Raw genomic sequence first — 25,602 nt, forward strand, 5'->3', positions numbered from 1 at the left:
TACACACACTGCACATATACATACACATATAGTGCACACAGACTGCACATAGTGCAGATATATACACATATGTACTGCACATACACACACAGCACATATATACACATACTGCACATTTACACACACATACGCATATACTGCACATATATGCACATACTACACATACACACATACTGCACACACACGTATACATACATACATAACACACTGCTGAACACATTTGCTTCAAAAAAACTTCAGTGTTCTTACTTATTTGTATATATATTTTAAGTGCAGTATATACATTTCTATATCCTTATTATATCTGCTTTTACCTGTGTACATACCTGTGTACATGTCCAAGAGGTCAGAGAGGTCACGGCAGTGTTTTTCAGTGACCGAATCTGTTGTTTCTGTTACAACACTATGCATCACGTGACCGTCAACAGCCAATAGCTGAGACTCCAGCCGTGGATGATCACTGATTATTGATTCAATACTGAAACTTTATTCTCTGTTGTATTTTTTTTTTAACTTCCTGTCACCCCACAGAGGCCCTGAGTGGACACGACCAAAAACTACAATGTGAGTTTTAGCTCATATCACACAAACTTTCTGACTTCATTCACACACACAGTTAAAAAGAGCCAGTTTGCACCTAAAACGTTGAATTTTATTGTTCATTATCTGTTTAACATTTCACCAAAAAACGTTTTTGCCTTTAAATTTCCTCCAGCTTCAACATAAAAACAGTGAAAATCAAGTTACAGCCATGAATAAACACCGTGGAAACTTTTTTTTTTTGGCAAAAATCATTTTTAAATTATGTGCTTAAAAGTTAAAAGGTTTTAAGGTTTTACAGCAATAACTTACGTTTTACAGTGTTATTTGTTTCCAAGGCAATGCAGAGCAGGAAGTGTTCCCCCCTCTGGAATAAATGCAGATTGTGTGAGTGAGGTTCTGAAAAAGGTTTTTACATCCATCTGACCAACTAAACTGTCTCAGCGTGAAGAAAATTAATCAAATTTTACCGACGACAGAAGAAATTTTTCAGTTTTCAGAACCAAACTCGATTAAAAAAGAAACAAAACCAACAAAAACATGAAAACTTCCCAATAATCAGCTCAGACGCTACAACTAGCGAAAACATTATCATTGTTATCATCATCATCATCATCATGTCACCATGGTAACGGTCATTGTTAAGGTAGGAGGCGGGACCATGCGGGGACACAGGCAGAGGGGGCGGGGCTAAGCGCTACACATCATTTTAGTGGTATAAAAACATAAAAAGTTCATTTTTAAAGTTTTCTCTCGTTAAATGAAGAAGCTTGACTGACAGGTGAGAGAAGCCAGTGAGGGGAGAGGAGGGAGGCGAGGTGGGCGGGGCTAGCACTTAAATACAGACTTCCTGTACAGTTCAGTCCACAAACACTTTCTGACATTTCTCCGTTCATATTTACACGTCCTCCGTTCGTCAGCCGTCCCAGCTGTGGCGGCCAATCGGTGTCCGACTACTTCCAGATTCTTCTTCCTGTTTCTGTCACACTGACGTCACGATGTACGAGCCCCTTTCACCGCCACCGCTGCCGCCGCCGGCACCTTCTCCGCCCTTTGGCTCACGTTTTTTGGTGACGGGGGTGGGGATGAGTGAAGGTCGTGTGGGGGTGGTTGATGACGACGTCGTGGTGGTGGGCGTGGCTGTAGTGCTGACATCGGCGCTGCTCTTCCTCGGGCTCGGGGTGTAGTTGAAGGGGCTCACTCGAGCCGCCACGGTGCCGCTGCGCTGCTGGCTGCGCTGTTGGCGTTCGGGCTGCGGCTTGTCGTCGAGGCTCTCGCAGCTCCGCCGCAGATTGAGGTTAGAGGAGGAGGAAGAGGAGGAGGAGGGGATTTTGGAAGGGGTGGGGCTGTCGATGACAGGCGGGACATTAGCTGAAGTGGGAGAGCGGGCCGAACAGGAAGAGGAGGACCGCGGGTTGTTGACGGGACAGTCCTCGAGACGAACCCACACGTCTTCTGATTTGTCAGTGAAGCTCCGCCCGGTCGATGAGTCGCCGCCGCCGCCGCTCTTCACCTTCCTCCACGTTCCCTTTGACCTCACGGTGCTTTCCTCCTCGCTCCGCCCCTTCTCGCTGGACTCTGATGACGCCGACAGCACCGACGAAGAGCTTCCCGTCCTCTTCCACGTCCCCACACGTGGTAGCGATGTTGAGTGTTTACTGCCGCTCCCTCCTCCTCCCCCGCTGCCATTTTCCCGCTTCCAGGTGCCGGTGCGGCTGAACCGTGATGATGTCACTTCCTGCGGGCGTGACGGGCTCTCTGAGTGGGAGCGGTTGGCGTCGTGTCTCCTGGTTGCCAATGGCAGCGGCATATCGGGGCTGGATGGCGACTCTAACGCCGCCGCTGCCACAGCCGCAGACTCCTCCAGCTTCCTCTTGAGCGTCGGACTCGGCGCTTCTTTGATGAAGGTCGACTGACGGACGAGCGCTGGCTTCTCCGGCTCCGCCTTCTGCTTCTTAGCCGCCGTGGAGCCGCTGACTCTCGAAGCGGACTCGCTCCTCGGGATGCCCCCGCCGCTGTTCCTCGATGCCCCGCTCTGTTTGGCCGGTCTGGAGGCTGATGACGATGATGATGATGCGCTTCCTGGAGATGCCGTGCGCGGCAGCTGCGACAGCTTCCCTCCTTTCTGATTGGGCGTGGAAGTGCGAGATGGTGTGGAGTCCCGAGAGGAGCCTCTGTCAGCACAATCGCTGCTTCCTGGAGCTTTGGCCACAGCTACCGCTCTGGGTTTGCTCCGCCCCCTGGCCGCCGGCTCGACCCTCGGCTTACCTGTAATCAGGCTCCGATACACCTTTTTCCCACCTCTCACCACCTTCGCCTCCTCCTCCTCCTCTTCCTCCTGCTTCTTCTTCTTGGCCTCGAGCGTGGTGTGTTCTCCAGCTTTCAGGATCCTCGCTCCTCGCTTCCCCATCGCCTCATCCTTCTCCTCCACCTCCTCTTTCTCTGCGTTGTTATTGGTTGCAGGCAGGCGGAATGGCGAGCCGACAGATTTCAGGGACAGGACTGAGTCAGAGTCTGATGACGGTTGGCGGGAAAGCGACGAGGCGGCAGCTGCCGCAGCATTCAAGCTGCTGACGATGGAGTTGGCGCCTTCCTGGATCGCCTTCCAATCAAAGGATTCAGAGTCAGGGGAGGCGGGGCTTTTCGGTGCCTCCGAAGGCTCCTCCTCGGCCAGAATGCCGTCGTCGGCTTTGGGAACAGGAAGCGGTGCGGCGGCGGCGGCGGAGGCGGTGACTGCAGTGGCTTTCTTCTTCTTCTTGGGCATGGCGGAGCTGATGCACTCCTGCAGCAGGTCGTCCTCCGAGTCGATGCTCAGCGAGCTGAGCGACGAGTTCCTGGAGAAGCAGACGGGCGTGTCTTCCACGTGAAACGCTTTGGGGGCGTAGACACTGGCTGCGGGCGGGCGGGGCTTTGACTCGGCCTGTGATGGAGGAGGAGGAGACTTTTTTCCTGCTTTGCCTCCGTCCTGTTGCTCGGGCGGCTGCGGCGGTGCGAACTCCTTGTTGTTGTTCTCCTGGTCGATGTCGCTCAGCGAGCTCAGAGACGAGTTCCTGGAGAAGCAGACGGGCGTGTCCTCGATGGCAAACTTCTGCTTTTCGTCCGTCGCTGTCGGATTGGTCACGGGTTTTGTTCGGGGGAAGACTGCCGCCGTCTGCTGCTTCCTCTTCCTCCCTTCCTCTTCTTTAATTTTCTTCTCTTCGTCCTTCTCCCCACCGTCGTCTTCATCGAAGTCGAGCGAGCTCAGCGAGTCGTTGCGTGAGAAGCAGCATGGCGTACCTTCGATGGGCGTGTAGTGGCGTGGTGAGTCAAAGGCAAATCCTGGTTTTGCTTTGGCAGCCGATGCTGCGGCAACGCTGTACAACGCCCGCTGGGGCATTGGCTTCACGGGCGATGTCGGCTTCTTCTTTTGCTGCTGTGGGCCAAGAGGAGGCGGGGCCGGAGGGGGGAGCGGTGGGGGAAGGGGCGGTGCCTGGAGGTGCTCGCTGTTCGCCACAGCTCTGATTGGTTTTCTGGGTTTGGCTTTGGGCATAGCAGCACTGATACACTCCGCGAGAATGTCATCGCCGTTCTCGCCCTCGGGAAGTCCAGCCCGCCTCCCTTGAGCAGCGGTGGGAGGGCCTACAGATATGGCAGCCGCCGTCGCCTCCTCATTGGGTGGAGAGTCAATGGTGAGGTCACTGAGCGAGGTGGCGGTGGAGAAGTTGAGCGGTGTTCCCTCCACACAGTAAACTCTTGGCACCTCCTCCGGCGGTGGGGGCACATCCTTCCGTGGCTGTGACTGGGCGCAGCTTTGGGGCGGGAGGAGCTTGTAAACGGGAAGCTGGCTGGGTTTCCGCGGCGGCGCTTGTTGTGGTTTCTTTGGTTTCCGTGACGACTTGGGCATGGCCATGTTGATGCAGGCCTCCAGGATCTCGATGTCGTCATCATCATCCGATTCATCGAGGATCGGTTTTGGCGCCTCCACCTCCGTCACCTCGTTCCTTCCGTCTTCATCCTCCTTCTTCTTCATCTCTGCTGCAATGTAAGGTTCGTCCAGACTGAGCGCGCTCAAACTGGACGCTCGGGAGAAGCCATGCGGCGTGCTCTCCGTAGCAAAGTGCAGCAGGACGTCGACGCTGCTCTCCTCCTCGTCCTTCTTCTTGGCCTTTTCCTGCTCCTTCGTTTTCTGCGTTGGCGGCGGCAGCGGCGGCGTCTTGGCGCGGCTCGGTGGCATGGTCTGTCCCGGGCTGTCGGGCAGGTCGCTGGGGCTGACCACGCCACTCGGCACGCCGCTGCACGGCTCGCTGGAGCGCACGGAGCTGGCAATGGATGAAGTGGAGAAGCTATCAAGGGAACTGACAGACGTGCAGCGGCTGAACATCAGCGGCGTCTCCTGAGCATACGGCTGCTCGGGAGGACTCTTGGGAGTCCTGGCGCCTGAAGAGGATGTCACGTGGTGGTGATGGTGGTGATGGGCATGACCGTGATGGTGGTGATGCCCTCGTCTTCCCCGTGTGGAGGGAACGGTGGCAGCAGTGGCGGTCTGGCTCTCCGCCTCCTTCTGTTGCCTCTGCTGTTGCTCGTGTGCATCTTTCTCGCTGACAGGAAGTGTCGGGTAGTCGTTGCTGCCGCCCACGCAGCCAGTAACGATGCTCCCTCCTCTCCTTCGCCCGATGACATCGCCTTCCTCCTCTTCCTCCTCTGACGACAGCGAGGAGAGCGAGCTGCCTCTGGAGAAGCAAATGGGCGTGTCCTCCACACAGTACGTCTGCGTCGACTCCTGGTTGCCTTTTGGCACTGCCCGATTGGCCGAGTGCGGAGGGGGGCGGATCTTGTTGCCAGAGGATGACGGGGGAGGGGGGGCAGATTGGGCAGTAGTCTCTTCCGGCTTAAACAGCGGTTTCCGAGCAGCGTCGGCGCCATACTTCAAGCTGTAGTCGATCGGCTGCTCGCCTGTCGAGTCGCCGCCGTAATTTGATGTTGCCGTGGCAACAACGTAACGCGCCGGCGGGACAGACGGCATGTGGCTCTTGGTCGTTGCCGAGTCACCGCCCTCGTTCCTCCTCCTCAGCCTGGCATCCTGTTCATTGTCCTCGTCACTCTCGATGCCACCGCGGTGACTCGGACTCTGTCTCCCAGAATTCAACTGTTCGTCAGAGTACTTCAGGCTGTAATTAATGGGTGTGTCCAGCTCAGCGCCGTCATCGTCCGCCATGTGATTGGCACTGCGGATTTTGTGCGCCAGGTCAGCCGGGTACTTCCTGTAGACGCAGCACTTGTTGGCGCCGCTCTCATCTGACGAGTAGAAGGGCTCCGACGACGGTTTGGTCTTGCCGCGGTTGCCGTAACCGTCGGCGCTCGTCACGCTGTTGAGGCTGTCGCTGGACGCTCTGACGCTGGGCGGGAACACCGGCCGAGCGTACGGCGCTTCCTCGCTTGTCCTCTTTGATCCATCTCCATTCTTTGGGCTGGAAAGCACCGGCGTGTTGGCGTACGAACGCGTTGTACTCCCTCCTCCTGCCCCGTTACAGCCCCGCCCCTTCCTATGTGCCGCCTTGGGGCTCAGGTTGTCAATATTGTCGAAAGTCTCTGACAGCTGTTGGGCATCCAACTCCTCAAATAATGCTTTTTGTTTGCGGGCGTGCAGCGATGGGGCACCGGCGCCCGGTGACACCACGCTGGCGTCCTTGTACCGCGCCGGCCGGTTGGCCATCAGGTTGCGCAGGGCAGCGGCGCTGCCCATTGCGATCATTTTATGGCGGGAGTGGATGAGGTTGCGCAGCATGCCCACAGCACCCAGCTCCCATAACGCCTCCTGGTCTTTGGCGTCTCTGGCCGACAGATTCCAGAGCGTCCCGCAGGCGTTGGAGACAATGGTCAAACTGTGAGACTTCAGGTGCTGCAGCAGAGTCGGCAGGCAGCCATGCTCACGCAGGATCTGCCTGCAAGACATCACGTAGAGGGAAATCAGTCGCGAGGTGTCGGTTAAGCCACACAGTGGATACTCTAGGTTATCGCCAGTCGTTTACCTGTGCGCCTCGTTGGTGGCGATGAGGCTGGAGACGTTGCGCAGGATACCGCCGCCGCTCTCAATGATGGCGAGCGTGTTTGTGTGGCTGCGGTGTGTCAGCGTTCCCACCAGGAACGCCAGAGCGCCGTCCACCGCGCAGATATCCGCCTTGTTCTCCGTGCAGTGAGCCGACAGGTTCCACAGTGCGCTCAGGACCGACTTCAGAGTCGACTCCTGGAGGAGGAGAAGAAAAAGAAAAGTGAAGACAGACATCAGAATTTATTTCTGAGCCAAACGATAAGAAAACCGGTTTTCATTTACCTTCTGGACCTCGAGGGCACAGCCCATCAGCGCTCGTACGCTGCCGACCTCGCGTAACGTTTTCTTACTGTTGACGTCAGCACGCCACGACAAGTTCCTCAACACGCTCGCTATCACCTGAAGAACAGACAAAACATGAAACGAAAAGAACAAGGAACTATTCAAAACCGAGTGTGTTTATGTCCTGGCACCAACAAATACACATACAAATACTATACAAATAATACAAATAAATATATGACAAGTATTCAAAGTTGTGATTGGAGGGTCATCGCTGTCTGAGCCAAAGAAACTGCTGGTGGAACCCAGCTGTGGAAGGAACTACTGAATACTGACTGAGAGTCCTTTCAGGGTGGCTGTCCCAGGTGAGTCCTGATGGAGCAGACAGGTATCATGACGATATTAGGAATGAAACTTGTGTGGTTGTGGATGTGTTCAGGGAGGACACAGAGAAGGACTTTCAATAGTCCTCAAAGAGGATCTGATAGACCATCAGATGACTCAGAAAGGGAGGCGCAGGGCTTCGTCCAGACCTTGTTCAGCAGGGAGGAGAAACGCTGACCAACACAAATGGTGAAAGGAGCAAGTTGAGGAACTCCTGAACTGATTCGTCCTACATCAAGACGCAGAGCTGAAGACTTGGAGGAAGACTTGTCCGTTCCTCTAGTGCAAGTCAGTGGGGTGGGGGGGGTTAAAAAGCACTGCTGTGACAGCAGGAAGTCAAGCATTCTGAGGGGGTGTTGGACCCCCATCCGTGTTGTTTGTCACAGATTCACAGGTGCAGGTGAGGTGTGGACAGCGTCGGTACGCTGTGTTGTATCTCTGCGCTACGCAGATGATGTGGTTCTGTTGGCTTCATGATACCTCCACCTCCAGTGAGCAGCAGGATGAGAGTCAGCCCCTCCCAGTCTGACATGGCACTACAGCTAGAGAGCAATGTTCGTTACGTTCAGGTTGGACTGAGTCACTGCTGCAGCTAAAGTATCTCAGGGTCACCAGTGAGGTGCTTCTATGTTCTCGTCCTCAGCTGTGGTCCTGGTCTCCAGGTACTGACTGAGAGAAGGAGACACCAGATCCAAGCAGCTCAATGAGCTTCCTTTGCAGGTGTCTGGACTCAGCCTTAGAGACCAGGTGAGGAGTGCAGAGGAGGACTACTGCTCCGCTGTATTGGAGGAAGTCAGCAGAGGTGGTTCAACATGATCAGGATCTTCCTGAACTCCCTACGGGAGGAGGCCTGCAGCTGAGGAGAGGCTGACGTCTCTTTAACATCACAACAATAAAGAGGAAAAACTTCAAGCTTCACAAACAGATGTCAGGCGATCGCCATGGTAACGTGAATTTACCTGCTGCAGGTCTTCGCTGTCAGACTTCAGCTGTGCGACCATCGCTCTCATACAGCCCTTCATGGAACACAGCGTGGCCTGATGGGAAGAACAACAACACGGCTGATTTGTTAAGGAGAGAGAGAGACATGTGTGTGAACTGATGCAACATGAACATGTCGGTGTTTTCCTCCAACCTTATTGGCTACATCTCCAAAGGTGAGGTTGGTGAGCGCCATGCCGGCATATCGCCGCAGCGTCACGCTATAATGATCGCTGCTCAGACCAAACATCTCACAGTCCACCTGCAGCAGCTCCGCCACCGCCTGCAGACCACCTGAAGGGAGAAATAACCCACAGAAAAACAGCGTCCGTAACCGGCAAACTAATCAGGAAACCAGAAACACGGGAAACATCACACACAGACAAGGCTTACCGAGTTCGTTCATGGCATGTCGATGCTCTTCATCAAAGGACAGTTTCATGAGGACGCAGACGGCAGGACAGATCTGATGCTCCACTGGAGATGGCACTGAAGAGAAGAGAGAGAAGAGAAAAGATGTTCTGCACAGTGTTTTCTCATATAAAGACAGTTTTGGTCATGTGACGTGTGTCCTGATTGGTCGGTGAGTGTGTGACATCACTCACTGGGGTTGTCCTCCTGGTCAACGCCCCTCTCATGGTTCTCCTGCCAGCTCCAACACGCCTCGCAGTAATGACGCACCTGCTCCAGCAGGTGGAGCACCCTGATCTCGCGACGACCTCTCTTGTCATCGGGCTGACTGTGAACGATGTTGTGCAGCGCCGCGGACGCACGTGCACGAGCCTCTTTGCTGCCACGAGAGTTACCTAGACAACAGGGCACAAACAACGGGTGAGATGTTGTCAGGGCAACGAGAGCAACGTACTTATCCAGACACAGAAAAGGCCAAAAACACCTCTCAACATTTTACGTCTATAATAGTTGTTACCTAGCAACAGCGAGTCCTTGTCATTGCCGTGCAGCAGCTGGATGAGCAGCGGCAGACAGCCGGACTGACGCATAGCGATGCACGAGTCCTGTGAGCTCGACATGGCGAGCAGCGTCCGCGACATGTCATCTTTATCGTGAGTCCCCAACATGGACAGAAGACTGTACACCATTTCCACCTGCAGGGGGCGACACGGAGGTTTAAGTTTCCACACAGAGAGTTGAGGTGGCCCTCCCTGTTGTGGTCGAGGGTTACAAGTATACACACTCACTCACCTTGGTTCCCAGGTGGCTGGTGATTCGTCGTGGCACAGAGTAGCTCGCCTCACTGGCTGGCTCATGGTCCAATCGGCTACCAGAGCTCTGGACGAGGAAAAAAAAATACAGAAACAAGATTTAAAAAAGGAAAGCGACATAAATTAATGAAGAAAAAGAATGAAGGTCAGGACGGTCACCTGAGCGCCAGCCAATCCGCTGCTGTCACTCGCCCCCTGAGCTTCCTCTACCTGGGGGGTTGAATAAATAGATGATTTGGTTAAATCCTTCATATACAGACGCAGACAGTAAAGTGATGATGCCTCTGACCGTCTCGAGCATGATGTGACCAGACAACGTTTGGTTTGAACTAATCCTGCTGTAGTTTGACACGATGACGTGTGATCATGTTTTCATCACGTCATGTTTATGTTCCAGCATCGTGGGCAAAGAACAGGTGAGGTTACCTGCAGGCAGGCTCCCAGTCTCAGGATGTCCTTCTCTATCTGCTGAATACGAGACACGCGGGCCTGGAGAGAGGGACACCAACACACACACACACACACACACACACACACACACACACACACACACACACACACACACACACACACACACACACACACACGAGTGGTCTCTATGGGCTCTGGAGGAGGACTGTACTGTGTAACAAGTGTGGGAAGGCCCAAAGAGACTTTTCACCCAGTGAAGAACTGTCACAGGACTGAATGACATGTGACTGCACACTGAAGAGCAAGTGTGTGTGTGTGTGTGTGTGTGTGTGTGTGTGCATGTGTGTGTGTGTGCGTGCATGTGTGTGGGTGTGTATGTGTGTGTGTGTGCATGTGTGTGCGTGTGAGTGAGTGTGTGCATGTGTGTGTGTGCGTGAGTGTGTGTGTGTGTGCCTGTGTGTGTGTGCGTGAGTGTGCGTGTGTGTGTGCATGTGTGCATGAGTGTGTGTGTGTGCGTGAGTGTGCGTGTGTGTGTGCGTGAGTGTGTGTGTGTGTACGTGCGTGTCTGTGTGTGTGTGCGTGCGTGTGAGTGTACGTGTGTGCATGTGTGTGAGTGTGTGCGTGTGCGTGCATGTCTGTGTGTGTGCGTGCGTGTGAGTGTACGTGTGTGCATGCATGCATGTGTGTGTGTATGTGTGTGTGTGTGCGTGTGTGTGCATGTGTGCGTGTGTGCATGTGTGCATGTCTGTGTGTGTGTGTGAGTGTGTGTGAGCGCGCGTGCGTGCATGTGTAGGTGTGTGTGTGTGTGTGCTGGAGACAGTGAAACAGCCTCCAGGTGACGTCTAACCTGAGCTCTCCTTTCCATCTCCTGACAGGAGCCCAGCTGTTCCTCCATCGCCGAACGGATTTGACGAGCCTCAAACTCCAGCTGACGGCGACTCATGTCCGTCTGCAGAGTGAACTACACACACACACACACACACTAATCACACCACGAGCCTTAAGGCTGTGTAAGGTAAGGTAGTATTTAGAGATGTGTGACGGTTACATGATGCAGGAGGGTTTTTATGTTATGATATATTTATACATGTTATAGAACATCCTGTGTGACGGTGAGTTTGTTTACATTTTCCGTGAGAGGCAGACTGTCGATCCTCTTTGTGAGATTCTGCAGCTGAGCGTAGTACCAGTCCTTCTCCTTCTCCTCTTTCTCTAGCTCAGCCAATAGGAGTGACCTGTCAGGGAGCAGCAGCCAATCACAGAGCAGAACAGAGAGAGGGGACATCAGAAATCTGACAAAACCAAACACGGCCACGAAAACAAGAAAAAAAGATACGAGTACTAACAGTCCGTCAGTTGTACTACTTAAAGCCACAGTATTAGTAGTACAATCTGCAGTAGTACAGTACTGTAACAGTAGCAGTAACAGTATTAGTTGAACTACCATTGGAGTTTTGGTATTTCTTGAAGTGCCTGCAGTATAATAGTAATATTTGTAGCAGCAGTAGTACTACATCAGTTCCATCAGTATCTGAAGTAGCAGTACTTTTATCAATGTTTTTTTTACAGTATCAGCAGAATCAACAGTACCAGTATGTACAGTAGTTGTAGTACTACTCTCAGTAATACTGTAACTCGTCTCAGCAGTACCTCTCCTTCTCCAGTTCCTCCAGGCAGCGGTCGTGGCTGTCTCTGCCCACAGACGGCAGCCCCCTCCTGGGGAAAGCAGCAGTTGTGAGGGGGCCTGGAGCTCCGGAGCCTCCGGCCGCTCCTCCTGGAGCTCCAGAGCCAGAAGAGGCCGAGCTGGAGGAGGATGAGGAGGGCAGAGGAGGCCTCGACCTGCTCTTAAAACCTCCAGAGTCCAGGCTCATCTCTGGAGGAGGAGAAACATCGATGTCAGATTATATTTTGAGTGTGTGTGTGTGTCAGTGTGTGTGTGTGTGAGAGAGTGTGTGTGTGTGAGAGAGAGTGTGTGTGTGTGTCAGTGTATGTGTGTGTGCGAGTGTTTGTGTGTGTGTGTGTGTGTGAGTGTGTCAGTGTGTGTGTGTGTGCGTGTGTGAGTGTGTCAGTGTGTGTGTGTGTGCGTGTGTGAGTGTGTGTGAGTGTGTGTCAGTGTGTGTGTGTGTGAGTGTGTGAGTGTGTGTGCGAGTGTGTGTGTGTGTGTGCGAGTGTGTGTGTGTGTGTGTGTGTGTGAGTGTGTGAGTGTGTGCGTGTGTGAGTGTGTGGCAGTGTGTGTGTGAGTGTGAGTGTGAGTGTGAGTGTGAGTGTCTGTGTGTGTGTGTGTGTCAGTGTGTCAGTGTGTGTGTGTGTGCGTGTGTGAGTGTGTGTCAGTGTGTGTCAGTGTGTGTGTGAGTGTGAGTGTCTGTGTGTGTGTGTCTGTGTGTGTCTGTGCGTGTGTGTGCGTGTAAGTGTGAGTGTCTGTGTGTGTCTGTGTGTGTGTGTGCGTGTGTGAGTGTGTTTGTGTGTGTGTGCACGTGTGTGCACGAGTGTGAGTATGTTGTTCTCATTAGTGTGTGTTTGTTTGGCTCACCCTTCAATCTTTCGATGAGTTCCAGCTGAGAGCCAGACGCCTCTCCAGACTCTTCTTCTATGGTGCCCTGCAGCTGCTTCAGCACTTCCTGTTTTACATGAATGGACAAAAAAACAGAACAGTGTCATAGAATGACCTCAGATCAGCCTGTTTACCTGTGGAATGATCCAAACAGGTGTTTTTGGAGCGTTCCACATCTTTCCCAGTCTTTAGTCGCTCCTGTTTGAAACGTGTTGCTGCTTCAGATCCAGAATCAGCAGATATTTACAGAAATCACTGAAGCTGATGAGCTCAGAGGTTGATGTTGAAATGAAATATCGGCAAAACATGAAAGGAATAAAACGACGTACAAACACTCATCTTCACTCACCACGATGAAACGACAGCGTTCATACAGCGACATGATGGAAACTAACAACACTCACACCGTCCATGTGTGTTATCGACTCATCGGCAGAAAACAGGAAACAGGAAACAGGAAATGGGAAGTGAGTGTGTGTTTGGAGAGGAAGGATGCAACGCTAACGAACGAGAAAACTACATCTGAAAAACAACCAAACAGACGTGAAACCAAGACGAAACACGAAGCTGTGAACAGGAAACACAGAGAACAATAAAAATTATGAAAGATATATATATATATATAAGTACTCTGTGTCACAGCAGAAATCCTCAAACACACAGACATCTCGCTCATCCTCAAGCTCAGAGCAGCATGTGATGTGATTGGTGGAAAATACTGCAGGTTTATTTGGGGCTAGAGGGAGAGAGACACTGACTTCAGATGACAGAGAGAGAGAGACAGAGCCCCCTGACTCCCCCCGTCCCCCACAGTCTACCTGAAGAGACCAACACGCAATCCATGAAGTATCACAGCCAACCAAACTACAGGAAGCCAACCAAAACATAACAGGTCCAATCAGTCTCTGGGAAACACCGCTCAATGTGAAGACGTAAAAAGGGTGGCAGAAGACCTTCATTAGACCTTCCTCTTCATCAAACCTGATGCCTTCAATAGAAATGTCTAAAACTACCAACGATGACTAATGAATGTCAAAACCTCAGAAAGCAATCGAGGAACCTTTCAAACCAAAAACACAGAGACAGATGACCAGAACAGCCGTCTATAACGAGTATAAATGCACAGTCAGAAACAGTATAAATACACAGTCAGAAACAGTATAAATACACGGTCAGAAACAGTTTAAATACACAGTCAGAAACAGTTTAAATACACAGTCAGAAACAGTTTAAATACACGGTCAGAAACAGTTTAAATACACGGTCAGAAACAGTTTAAATACACGATCAGAAACAGTCAGAAGGCTGAAAACCAGAACGCTGAAAACCGGAAGGCTGAAAACCAGAACGCTGAAAACCAGAACGCTGAAAACCAGAACGCTCTAATCAAACCAGAACATGAGGACATACCCATCCAAAACGGAGACATGTGAGTGGACACTTCACCTCGGCTCTTTGGTCCAACTGACAAGAACAAACAGCAAAAATGCAGAAGACAAACTACAAAGTTCAGATTCAGTCCACTAGATGTCCCCATTACACTAAAATCTAAAAATCAGTCCAGACCAAGAAGGCCTGAGATGTTCATGGCCTCCTAAAACTCTTTACCACTGGCCTGAGCTGTACAGGACAGCTTGTAGACCTCAGGGGTTTTCTTATTGCTTGTAGACCTCAGGGGTTTTCTTATTGCTTGTTGGTGGTCTTCGGTCTATTGCTGCTACTTTAACAGAAGCTGTGTGTGATTCTGAGGCTGGACGAAGGTGGGACTTTCAGGACATCATGGAGTCAAGGCTTTGCAGGAGCGTCGGGCCAGTGGTGTGTTGAGATGTTCGTTGATTAAAGGTGATCCAGAGTGGTTGATTAAAGAAGTAAAGTTATCCACAAGTTATTCCTACAAAAGCTCTTTAACGAAGTATGAAGCTGAACTCCAGATGAAGATGGCAGGGAGGGATGGCGCAGTGGCGACACACCGCTTCCTGGTGTCCAGCAGACGAGGCGGAGTCGTGAGTTTGAATCAGCAGCACCTGGATAACAACCAGAGGCCACGCCAGGACCCCACACCCCACGTCCAAAACAAGAGTTTTCTCCATAAACATTTTTCTACAATTAAGGATGCCCAAAACCTCAGGACACAAGAACCGCAGTAGTGAGGATAACAACATCATCACAGGCTTTCTCCAAGACACACAGGACACACAGGACGCCCAGGACGCGGTGACGGTCTGTGATCGGCTGGAGGTTGTAGGGACGGGTTAGGGAGGGTAGAGGGAGGTAGGGAGGGGTTGTCTTTTGTATTGTATTGTATTGTATTATTGTACCAAACTCCTGGTACTGGTATCAGTACTACGGCTAAGGTCATTAGCTGCATTATGTCCATAAGAAGGACAACCTGTACAACGAGACACATATTACTTCTGTATATTTCAGCCTAAACGTCTTTCAAAAATAGACACACCTACACGTCACAAGAAAAGCAAATACAACAACGTCCTCCACCGAGCGGTTGAATCATGCGCTCGCTTCAGCTTGACCTACATTTCATTTTCAATCAATCAAAGAGACATCATGTGTTTGGTGCTGGTGTCTGATTCAATGTCACAGCAGGAATACAGTCACATGATCTCATCATGGACCCATTAAGTTTGTGTTGTAGAGACAAATGGAGACAACAGTCTTCATATTTTTTAAAATCTGGTCTGGTCCAAATCTATTTCTAACAAAAGACAAACCGAGACAGTGGAAAAGACTCATTGTGTCCCTGTGATCTCGTTTCATAAACGTTTGATTTATTAACAAAAATGTGTTTTCTGACTTTTTCTTTTTCTTCTTATTATTGAACTGCATTGTTCAAGTAGTACAGCTCAGTAGTACCTGTCAGTAGTACTGTCCACAGTACTTCAGTGGTACCGTGTGTGGTATTTCAGGAGTACTACATGCCTCAGTCTCCAGTTTATGAACTAGAACTTTTGCTCTACAGTTGTACGGAGATCAGGAGTACTGTAGCTACAGTTAGCGGTATTTGAGAAGTACCTGAGTAGTACTGAAGCAGTATTCTGAGCACTGACCTTCATGTTTGAGGCTTCAGTCTCCAGTTTGGTCAGGTGGTTGGAGTTGTCCTGAAGCTCCTGTCGCAGGTTGGAGTTCTCCATCTTTAACACCTCCACCTGTCTCAGCAGCTGGTCGTACGACGCTGCCGCCATGTTGGAAGACCCGCGTCTGACCTGAAACAAACCAGGAACCATCAAACTGTAGGGGGCGCACTGAGACGATGCAGAGACGATTATATTCAGACGTTTTAATTCTTCACCGTCAATGTCCTCAGTCTGTGTTATATCAGTGACAGGCAGGACCTACAGGCAGGACCTACAGACAGGACTAGAGGACCTACAGGACCTACAGACAGGACCAACAGGCAGGACCTACAGGCAGGACCTACAGACAGGACCTACAGACAGGACCTACAGGCTGGACTAGAGGACCTACGAGCAGGACCTACAGGACCTTCAGGTTGGACTACAGGCTGGACTAGAGGACCTACGAGCAGGACCTACAGGACCTTCAGGTTGGACTACAGGCTGGACTAGAGGACCTACGAGCAGGACCTACAGGACCTTCAGGCTGGACTACAGACAGGACTAGAGGACCTACAGACAGGACCTACAGACAGGTCTGCAGGACCTACAGACAGGACCTACAGGCAGGTCTACAGGACCTACAGACAGGACCTACAGACAGGACCTACAGACAGGTCTACAGGACCTACAGACAGGTCTGCAGGACCTACAGACAGGACCTACAGACAGGTCTACAGGACCTACAGACAGGACCTACAGGCAGGACCACAGGCAGGACCTACAGACAGGACCTACAGGCAGGACCAAAGGCAGGACCTACAGGCAGGACCTACAGGCAGGACCTACAGGCAGGACCTACAGGCAGGACCTCCAGGACCATCAGGCTGGACTACAGGACCTACAGGACCTACAGGACCTACAGGCAGGACTACAGACAGAACCTACAGACAGGACCATCAGGCTGGACTACAGACTTGTGATTTAGAATAACCATCTGAGCCTGATGAGTGTCAACAACACTTTTGGTGGATGTTACGTCAGCTCTGTGTGAACAGTGCCCTCTACAGACAGACATGTTCATCACACACATCAGATCCAGTATCAGTTTCACTGAAACTCGTCTTGTACCGACTAACCCTTCACCAATATTAAGACACTTTTAACTAACAGTGCATTTAGAGATGTTTCTGGTGGAGCACCACATGAATATGTGAATATGTACATCATGCTGTGCTGGACAGAGTAGTTTTTAAAGTTTGCTTTAAAAAATACTAATTCTGCTTTTGTTCCTGTTTGTAATGTGTCTGTTCAGAACGTGGTGTTTTAGTCCGGTCATTGTAATGTTTGTGCCAGTTTTAACCATCAGTGAAGAGGCTGTTACATTTATCCATGCTGGACACCCCCTCCTACTCCCACCGCGCCCCGGCGACCGGATCACCTATTGGCGACCTCAAGTAGCAACAATTGGACGATATGAAAACAGAAACCCAACCCTGCAGGAAACATCTGAAAGTGTCTGTTGTTCATCAGACACACCTGCAGGAGGGACAGCGTCGATCAGACACACCTGCAGCAGGTACAGTGTCGATCACACACCTGCAGCAGGTACAGTGTCTATCAGACACACCTGCAGCAGGTACAGTGTCGATCACACACCTGCAGCAGGTACAGCGTCTATCAGACACACCTGCAGCAGGTACAGCGTCGATCAGACACACCTGCAGCAGGTACAGCGTCGATCAGACACACCTGCAGGAGGGACATCGTCTACCAGACGCACCTGCAGCAGGCACAGCGTCTATCAGACGCACCTGCAGCAGGTACAGCGTCTATCAGACGCACCTGCAGCAGGTACAGTGTCGATCACACACCTGCAGCAGGTACAGTGTCTATCAGACACACCTGCAGCAGGTACAGTGTCGATCACACACCTGCAGCAGGTACAGTGTCTATCAGACACACCTGCAGCAGGGACAGTATCTATCAGACGCACCTGCAGCAGGTACAGCGTCGATCAGACGCACCTGCAGGAGGGACAGCGTCTATCAGACGCACCTGCAGCAGGGACAGCGTCTATCAGACGCACCTGCAGCAGGGACAGCGTCTATCAGACACACCTGCAGCAGGTACAGTGTCGATCATGTGTTGGTGATGAACCTCCAGACAGTTATCAGATCAAACTGCGGCTCAGCTCATGGAGCTCTTTTAGGGCTTTACGATTTCCTCGATGTAGAAACGACAGACGGAGGCACCGAATTTTAATAAAAACAGAATCGGCTGTGAAAAACAAACGGACACGTGCACACAATTAATAAAAATCAGGGTTTTTATATAACTCGTTCATTGAAATTACATTAAGGCTTCAAGGTATACGTAATCATGGGCGCTTTGAGTGACAGCAAGCCACCAGGCTTCAGCAGCCAGGTTTCATACAGCTCCACCTGTTGGCCGGGAGCTTGGTGGAGATGACCACGGTTGGAGCTTCACGATGAGGCCACAGAAACCACGTCAGTGTTTTATACAGCCTATCGTATGCACGGAGTTTTTCCAGTGGATTTCATCGAGGCCGACTTGATCCTTGAGTTTCAGCTCATTGTTCATCTTCACAAACAGCCGACAGACCCGGCTACAGACCGGCTGCTGAACATGGTGGCTCATTTAGCAGCTAAGTGTTTCCCTCAGGAGCTGGTGGAGCCCAAACACGGAGCTAAAAGACAGAGAACACCGCACTGACTTTCATCAGCTGACACAAACACAACACATGAATCCTCGTGTTGCTCCAGAACTGCTGGAAACAAACAACCGTTTGTTCAGGAGCTCAGACTGAGAGGGCGGCGACGTGTTGTTGTTCACGAAGCGTTTTAGAGCCGCTGCTCTGCATGAAGACCTGATCCCAACACACAGTACTAATGCAGTATGACCACACAGTACTACCACAGAGAACTACAAGTACCACACACCCTCCCGTCTCCTTTTTTAACGTCATCAATAATTAATCGCCCCCGTTGTGATCCATGATAATCAATGCAGCGATCAGTCTGATCATCTGAAGCCATGAGCCTGACCCAGACAAACTGTCCTCTCCTCTGCTTTTATTTTTTATTTCCTCCCCCAGTCTTCATCCTCCATCACTGGTCGGCCATTTTATCTCCCTCCTCTCCCCTCCCTCCATCATCCCTGCCTCCCCCCGCTCTCTTCCCATCCTCCCCTCTCTCTTCCTCTTGTTCTCCATCGCAGAAAATGCACGAAATAAATTCAATGAAGAAGAAAAACGCAGCGGAGAACAACAGACAATGAAAGAAGAGCAGCATAGCCTCCCCCCTCATCCTCCCTCCGTCCTCCCTCTGTCCTCCCTCATCCTCCCCCTCCCCGAGCCCCTCTCTCAACAATCTGACACAAAATAAACACAAAGCAGCAGAGAAAGGATGAACAGAGGATGAATAGATGGTGGATAAAGAAAGAGAAGATGGCAGCTCACCCCATCGCTGTAGCCTCCATCACCCTCCTCCCTCCCTCCCTCTCTCTCTCTCTCTGTGTGTCTGACAGAGGGCAGTCAGCTGGGCGAGCAAGCAGCCAATCAGGAGGCGAGGACAGAGAGAGAGAACGAAGCAGAGAGGGGGGAGGGGGGGCTGCCTCTCCCTCCTCCCACTACTCCCAGCATGCTTAGCAACTGCTGCTGCAGGCAGACTGACCGGGTTACTGACACACACACACACACACACACACACACACACACACACACACACACAGAAGCACTGATAGAAATAATGTTAGCATTTTAAAACGAATGTTAGCATAAAAAGCTAAAATCCTCTGTGTTCATCGAACACACGAACAGTGTGAGCAGTCAGACATCGTGAGGGTAACCATCAAACCATCAAACCTCGGCGCCCCGAGCTAATCAATAGACTCTACCTGCTAATTATCCACTGCTAAATACTAATCCTGCTAATTATCCACTGCTAAATGCTAATCCTGCTAATTATCAGGCATTTTTCTGTCTTTAGACAATGAACATTTTGGACTCATTACATTAAAGAATTGGTTCATAAACCAGGGGCTTCTGACCGCCACTAGGGGTCACCAGAGCTCTGTGAAAAAAAGTCATTTCTGATGCTATATTCAAGGGAAATAATCTGCCCAAAAGTCATCCAATGGCTCATTTTACACAAACTTCCTGTTATTACATTCACTATTTGGGTTTCTTCTACAGGTCATCAGTTGTTCTGTACCATTATACCCCCCACCCCCCAGAATTTAAGCTTACTCAACTGATCTCTGAACCCACTAGCCCAAATTTACTCGCCCTGCTAAATCAGCCCTGATTGGCTTTATATGAAAAATCATACTCATGCGCCTTTTCAATAAGAAAAGCTAAAGCTAAAGCTAATTGTGATTACTTCTACAGCTGTGGTCAATTCATCTAAACTTTGTTGCAGCCGGCCACCTCGCTGAAGACGTATGCATGTATGGGATCAGCCGATATTACAAATATATGCATTAGAAGGGGGGCTCTGTAGGGCTGCTTCTCATTAACAATGATAATTTGGTAAACTGAGTTTGCCCTGCGTCCCTTTTCTTCTTCTGTGGTCACTGCAGCCCTTTTAGTCATTGACTCAAGGAAAGCTACTGGCAAGGATAACTGGGATCCTTTTTTTCTCAAGTTCTTGGCCCCCCATAATTTACACATATTTTTAATTTAACAATCTCAACTGGCACAGTTCCCAAAGCATGGAAGCTGGCACATGTCATATAACTGATATCGTCCTATATAACCTGTAAGGTCTGCCTTTATGCAGACGACGCTATTTTATATTGTTGGGCTGTCTCTTTAAAATCTGCGACTGAAAACCTGCAGCTGTCTTTTAATGTTCTACAAGACGCACTTTTAGGTCTTAATCTTGTATAATAAAACAAGAGTCCCATGCTACAAATATTTAGGCATCTGGATTAATGATACATTTACCTTTAAACTACATATTGATGTACTAATACCACAATTAAAAGCAAAGCTTGCTTGTTGTTTTCTTGTCCTGCAGAAGCAATCTTTCTCTCAGTGCTAGGTTACTGCGATGTGATCTACAGGCATGCAGCGACATCAACTCTTAGAACATTAAATGCTGTCAACCATTCAGCCCTAAGATTCGTCAGTGGGGACACCTACGGCCCTCCCCACTGCATTCTGTAACAAAAAGTAGGTTGGTCCTTCATTTATTTATAAAGGTTCTCCAGAAACTGCTTTTCTTACATGGCCTATTGCCTGGAGAGTTGGAACACATGATGGCCGCTCACAGGACTGCTTCCTGCTGCAGGTTCCCGGGGTTAACACAAATCTGGGTAAGACTGCTTTTATTTGCATTTTCAACGTACCTTGAAACTGGAAACTTCGGTTCCAACGGGTCAAATCAGTACTGACTGATTTTAGTTTGATGGTTTGGACTTTTTAATCATACTTGACTTTTTTTATTGTGTTCTTTATTATTATGTTTTTATTGTGTTATTTATTATTATTTTCACCATTCACAACTTTTTAATATCGTTTGTTTCAAGTTTGCTGACACACCTCTGTACTCAGGTCTCTCTTGAAAATTAGATATTGACCTCAGCGGGATTTACCTGATTAAATAACGGTTGAATTTTGAAAATGTACCTGAATCACTAAACCAGGCATGTCCAAACTGTTCCATAAAGGGCCGTTTGGCTGCAGGTTTTCGTTCCAACCGAGGAGGAGCGCACCAGGCCAACCAATCAACATCAAGGGATCCCTTAGTTATCAGCTGAAAAGGGAGATCAGCTGATTAAATGAGTCCAGCCTGGTGCGCTCCTCCTTGGTTGGAACGAAAACCTGCAGCCACACGGCCCTTTATGGAATAGTTTGGACATGGCTGCACTAAACCATTGTAGTGTCTGACTTCCTGTGTCGCTCCATCTGCTCTGCGCCTACTGACGCCTTCAAAAGCCGTTCTTTATGGGAGTTTTCTTGGTGGTTCCTGATCTTTTTAGACTTCTCCTGCTTCGTGGGCGTCAATGATTTTAATGTTCAGAGTGCAGGCAGCTGCTTAGACGAGCCTATGGCAGCTGGTTGAGGAGTATTAAATTTGACCTGACCTTTCCTAACGAGCACTAGCACTATCAAGCTAATTAAAGTCAGAGACCTTTGTGAAAGCTATGAGAGCTTGAATCTCTTTTACATGGTGCTCGTTTCCTTTTTTCACTCTAAAACTGTACAAAACAAACAAAAAAAGACTAATGTTGCTTAAAATGTTGATGAGAACCTTTTATCTTTAACTTCACACCTTTTCCATCATCTACTCACCGAACCATTCACAGGAACTGAAATTTAGACCAGGGGTGCCCAGACTTATTCATGCTGCTGTATGTACTGAAAATAACACGAATAATAATAATCAATCAATATGAACATCAATAAAACACGTCCCTTTGTCAGCAAGCCTTCCCCATGTGAGTGTACACGCCCAAGCTGAGCTAACATGAAGCTAACATCAGCGGACCGTTTGTTATATTGATGGTGGACCACCTCACTTCCTGTTTCCTGAGCTCAGACCTCGCAGGCACAAGCTAAGTTTTACCAAACAAGTTTAACTTCAGCTGTTGTGGAAATGGTACTCGCAGTAATACCACATGTATGTGAACACTTGCATACTACTGCATCTGTGTATCGGCCCATCCAGTCCTCTCTCTCTCTCTCCATTCAGTCTGAATGTCTCTCTGTCCCTCCAGAGCAGAGACTTGATAAAACAGTCACGTCCTCGCTGAGCTGTCAGCCAATCAGATGCCAGGTTTCACAGCCCACACACACACACTTTACTGACACAAACCATCTCTAAATTCTCTGTATGCTCACTTTCCGTACAACCCCTGCTGACACGGACAGACTGCAAACTTTCAACAACAGCTGGCTGCCGCAGGAGGGTTAATGATACCTAAAGAATATTTAGCTTATAGATCCATGTGTATGGTTCTGGGATTCTATCTTTGGCCCCGGTCCTCAGAATATATTGGTACTACACTGACAACCATTGTGTTGAAGGGTCTGATGGATGACAGCAAGAAAAACACATGATGTACTGATGTAGAACTGATTGGCTTTGGGTCTGCATGGATGACAACGTACTTAAATGTTAGTGATACTATACTGTATCTGGACTGTATCTGGACTGAATCTGGCCTGTATCTGGACTGTGTCTGGACTGTGTCTGGACTGTGTCTGGCCTGTATCTGGACTGTGTCTGGCCTGTGTCTGGACTGTGTCTGGACTGTATCTGGCCTGTATCTGGACTGTATCTGGCCTCTAGATGGACTGTGACCGGACTGAATCTGGACTGTATCTGGACTGTGTCTGGACTGTATCTGGCCTCTGTATGGCCTCTAGATGGACTGTGACCGGACTGTGTCTGGCCTGTAACTGGCCTGTAACTGGCCTGTGTCTGGCCTGTGTCTGGCCTGTGTCTGGCCTGTGACTGGCCTGTAACTGGCCTGTGACTGGCCTGTAACTGGCCTGTGTCTGGACTGTGTCTGGACTGTGTCTGACCTTTGTCCGACCTTTGTCCGACCTTTGTCCGACCTTTGTCCGACCTTTGTCTGGACTGTAACTGGCCTGTAACTGCACTGTGTCTGGCCTGTGTCTGGCCTGTATCTGGCCTGTGACTGGACTGTGACTGGCCTGTGACTGGCCTGTGACTGGCCTGTAACTGGCCTGTAACTGGCCTGTTTCTGGCCTGTAACTGGACTGTAACTGGACTGTATCTGTCTGTGTCTGGCCTGTGTCTGGACTGTGTCTGGACTGTATCTGGCCTGTAACTGGCCTGTAACTGGACTGTAACTGGACTGTAACTGGACTGAATCTGGACTGTGTCTGGACTGTGTCTGGACTGTGTCTGGACTGAGTCTGGACTGTAACTGGATTGTCACTGGATTGTAACTGGACTGAATCTGGACTGTGTCTGGACTGAGTCTGGACTGTGTCTGGACTGAATCTGGACTGAGTCTGGACTGAATCTGGACTGAGTCTGGACTGAGTCTGGACTGTGTCTGGACTGTATCTGGACTGTATCTGGACTGTATCTGGACTGTGTCTGGACTGAGTCTGGACTGTGTCTGGACTGTGTCTGGACTGTGTCTGGACTGAGTCTGGACTGTGTCTGGACTGTATCTGGACTGTATCTGGACTGTGTCTGGACTGTATAAAGCAAAGTGCAAAATTCTGACGCTGTCTTGGTGATGAGATCTCCCCCTTTGCTTCTTTGATGTGTGACACAGCCTTCAGTTTGGATTCTGATTGGTTCGTTTTGTACTTTTGTGTTCGTAACATCTGAAACACGGAGCGATTATAACAGCAGTTACTGTACTGTGATATACAACATTAAAATACTTTTACTGTGACAGGAGATGTCGGCCATATCACCACCCCTGGTTGGAACGATTCACCTGTCAAACAGTTCATGTTCTCTGGATCAACCAATCAACTAATCAACCAATCAACTAATCAACTAATCAACTAATCAATTAATCAATATATCAACTCACGGATTCATCAGCTGATTGTTTGGTGGTGGCTCTCACTAACGGACACACATTTAAATACACACTTGAACACAGCAGAGACGCCTCTAACACATACTGTGTACTACTACTACTACTACTACTTCTGTTCACTCCTGACTAACAGCAGTACCACTAATACTCTGTGCAATAACAGTAACACAAACAGTACTCTGCAGCTCGACATGTACTCTTAACACCATTCATCCAAATCGTTGGAAAGTCTCACAAATACTACCATACTAGTACCTGCAGTGACAGTAGTAGTGGTACAAGTGCCACTGGCAAAGTCACAGCTTTACACATACAAGTACAGGTGTAAGTACCAGCATTTTACTTTTTCATTTCAACTGCCGACTGAATTTTGAGCAGTATTTGTCACAATAATGTCCCAGCAGATGCAGTCTTTGGTCGCAAACCCCAGCAGTAGTAGCAGTAGTACTAGTACCAGCTGCAGTAACTGTAAGCACTCTTAGTAGTACTGCAGTGGTACTGTACAGTACTCAGTGTGGTGACACAGTGAAGCCCAGTACTGGTACTTTACTGTACAGGACTGCTACTGTTAGCAGTAAAGCTAATAGCATCAGTAGACTGGAGTAACCGTAGTGTATTAGTACACGGTCACAGTATTTGTGTCACAATAGCAGCAGCTCTCTGAGCTAGCTGAGCGTCACAGTCCGGTTTACACTGACCCGCTACTCTTCCGTTATTTCACCCAAAAACATCCAGTCTGCCGGTAAATCAAGCATCCTGCTCTTTTCTCCAGCCCCCTTAAACCCGACAACGGCCCCCAGTCTGTCCGCAGACCCGCGGAAACCCCCACATCCAACCAAAACAACCGGCTAGCATGGCGCTAAGCTAACAGCACGGCCGTTCTTACCTCCTCGGTTTGGAGAAAACGACTAAAGTCCGCTTCAGCAGGCGGCAGATTCACCGAAACATCACGGGGAGAGATTCACACAGCCGGTCAACGAGCCGTCACAGGCGGCGGGGGCCGCTCATGTCTCCGGTCCGAGCGGGAAAAGTGAAGTTTAACAAAGTCCGGGAGAAGTTTCACTAAGTCGGCCTTTCTGTTGTGGAGGAGCTGCTGCTGCGGTCCGCCATCTTGTGTGTGTGTGAGTGTGCCTGTGTGTGTGTGTGTGTGTGTGTGTGTGTGTGTGAGTGTGCCTGTGTGTGTGTGTGTGAGTGTGAGTGTGTGTGTGTGTGTGTGTGTGTGTGTGCCTGTGTGAGTGTGCCTGTGTGTGTGTGTGTGTGTGTGTGTGTGCCTGTGTGAGTGTGCCTGTGTGTGTGTGTGTGTGTGTGCTTGTGTGTGTGTGTGCGTGCGTGCGTGTGCGTGTTGGAGCGGGTGTTTAGCCGACACAGTGAGGACATGGCTGGAACGGGACATCATTCCGTGTCAAAGACAGTTTGAAGGTGGTCCAGACTCGGTTTTCGGTTTTACGGGTTCGGGTAGACGCAGGTTTAGGTTTGGGTTCGCGTTTAGTGTAACATAATACACTAAAGGAGCTTATACATAAACTTCTCATCTTGTCTACACAAGAAGACATGCCTGCCCCCCTCCTTGCC

At 50.0% G+C, this 25,602-nt stretch overlaps 1 protein-coding gene across 2 annotated transcripts; it reads right to left on the bottom strand.

Annotated features, from left to right (window-relative positions):
* Positions 1–635: 635 nt before the first annotated feature.
* Positions 636–25,150, bottom strand: apc (APC regulator of WNT signaling pathway). 2 transcript variants are annotated; one of them, XM_041959484.1, is made up of 17 exons: positions 24,917–25,150; positions 15,466–15,621; positions 12,380–12,467; positions 11,500–11,722; positions 10,976–11,084; positions 10,697–10,810; positions 9,865–9,927; positions 9,598–9,648; positions 9,419–9,505; positions 9,144–9,321; positions 8,821–9,021; positions 8,609–8,704; positions 8,370–8,509; positions 8,194–8,271; positions 6,851–6,967; positions 6,549–6,763; positions 636–6,461 (listed from the first exon to the last, which is right to left on the bottom strand). In XM_041959484.1, exons 2-17 carry the CDS (start codon positions 15,598–15,600, stop codon positions 1,523–1,525), a joined length of 6,834 nt encoding a protein of 2,277 aa, XP_041815418.1. In that variant the 5' UTR covers positions 15,601–15,621; positions 24,917–25,150; the 3' UTR covers positions 636–1,522. The 2 variants fall into 2 exon arrangements, with proteins under 2 accessions (XP_041815418.1, XP_041815419.1); XM_041959485.1 differs by lacking the exons at positions 15,466–15,621; positions 24,917–25,150 and adding an exon at positions 12,750–12,797.
* Between the last annotated feature and the right edge of the window lie 452 nt (positions 25,151–25,602).

Source organism: Chelmon rostratus, chromosome 19 (assembly GCF_017976325.1).
Source record: "Chelmon rostratus isolate fCheRos1 chromosome 19, fCheRos1.pri, whole genome shotgun sequence".
NCBI lineage: Eukaryota > Metazoa > Chordata > Actinopteri > Chaetodontiformes > Chaetodontidae > Chelmon > Chelmon rostratus.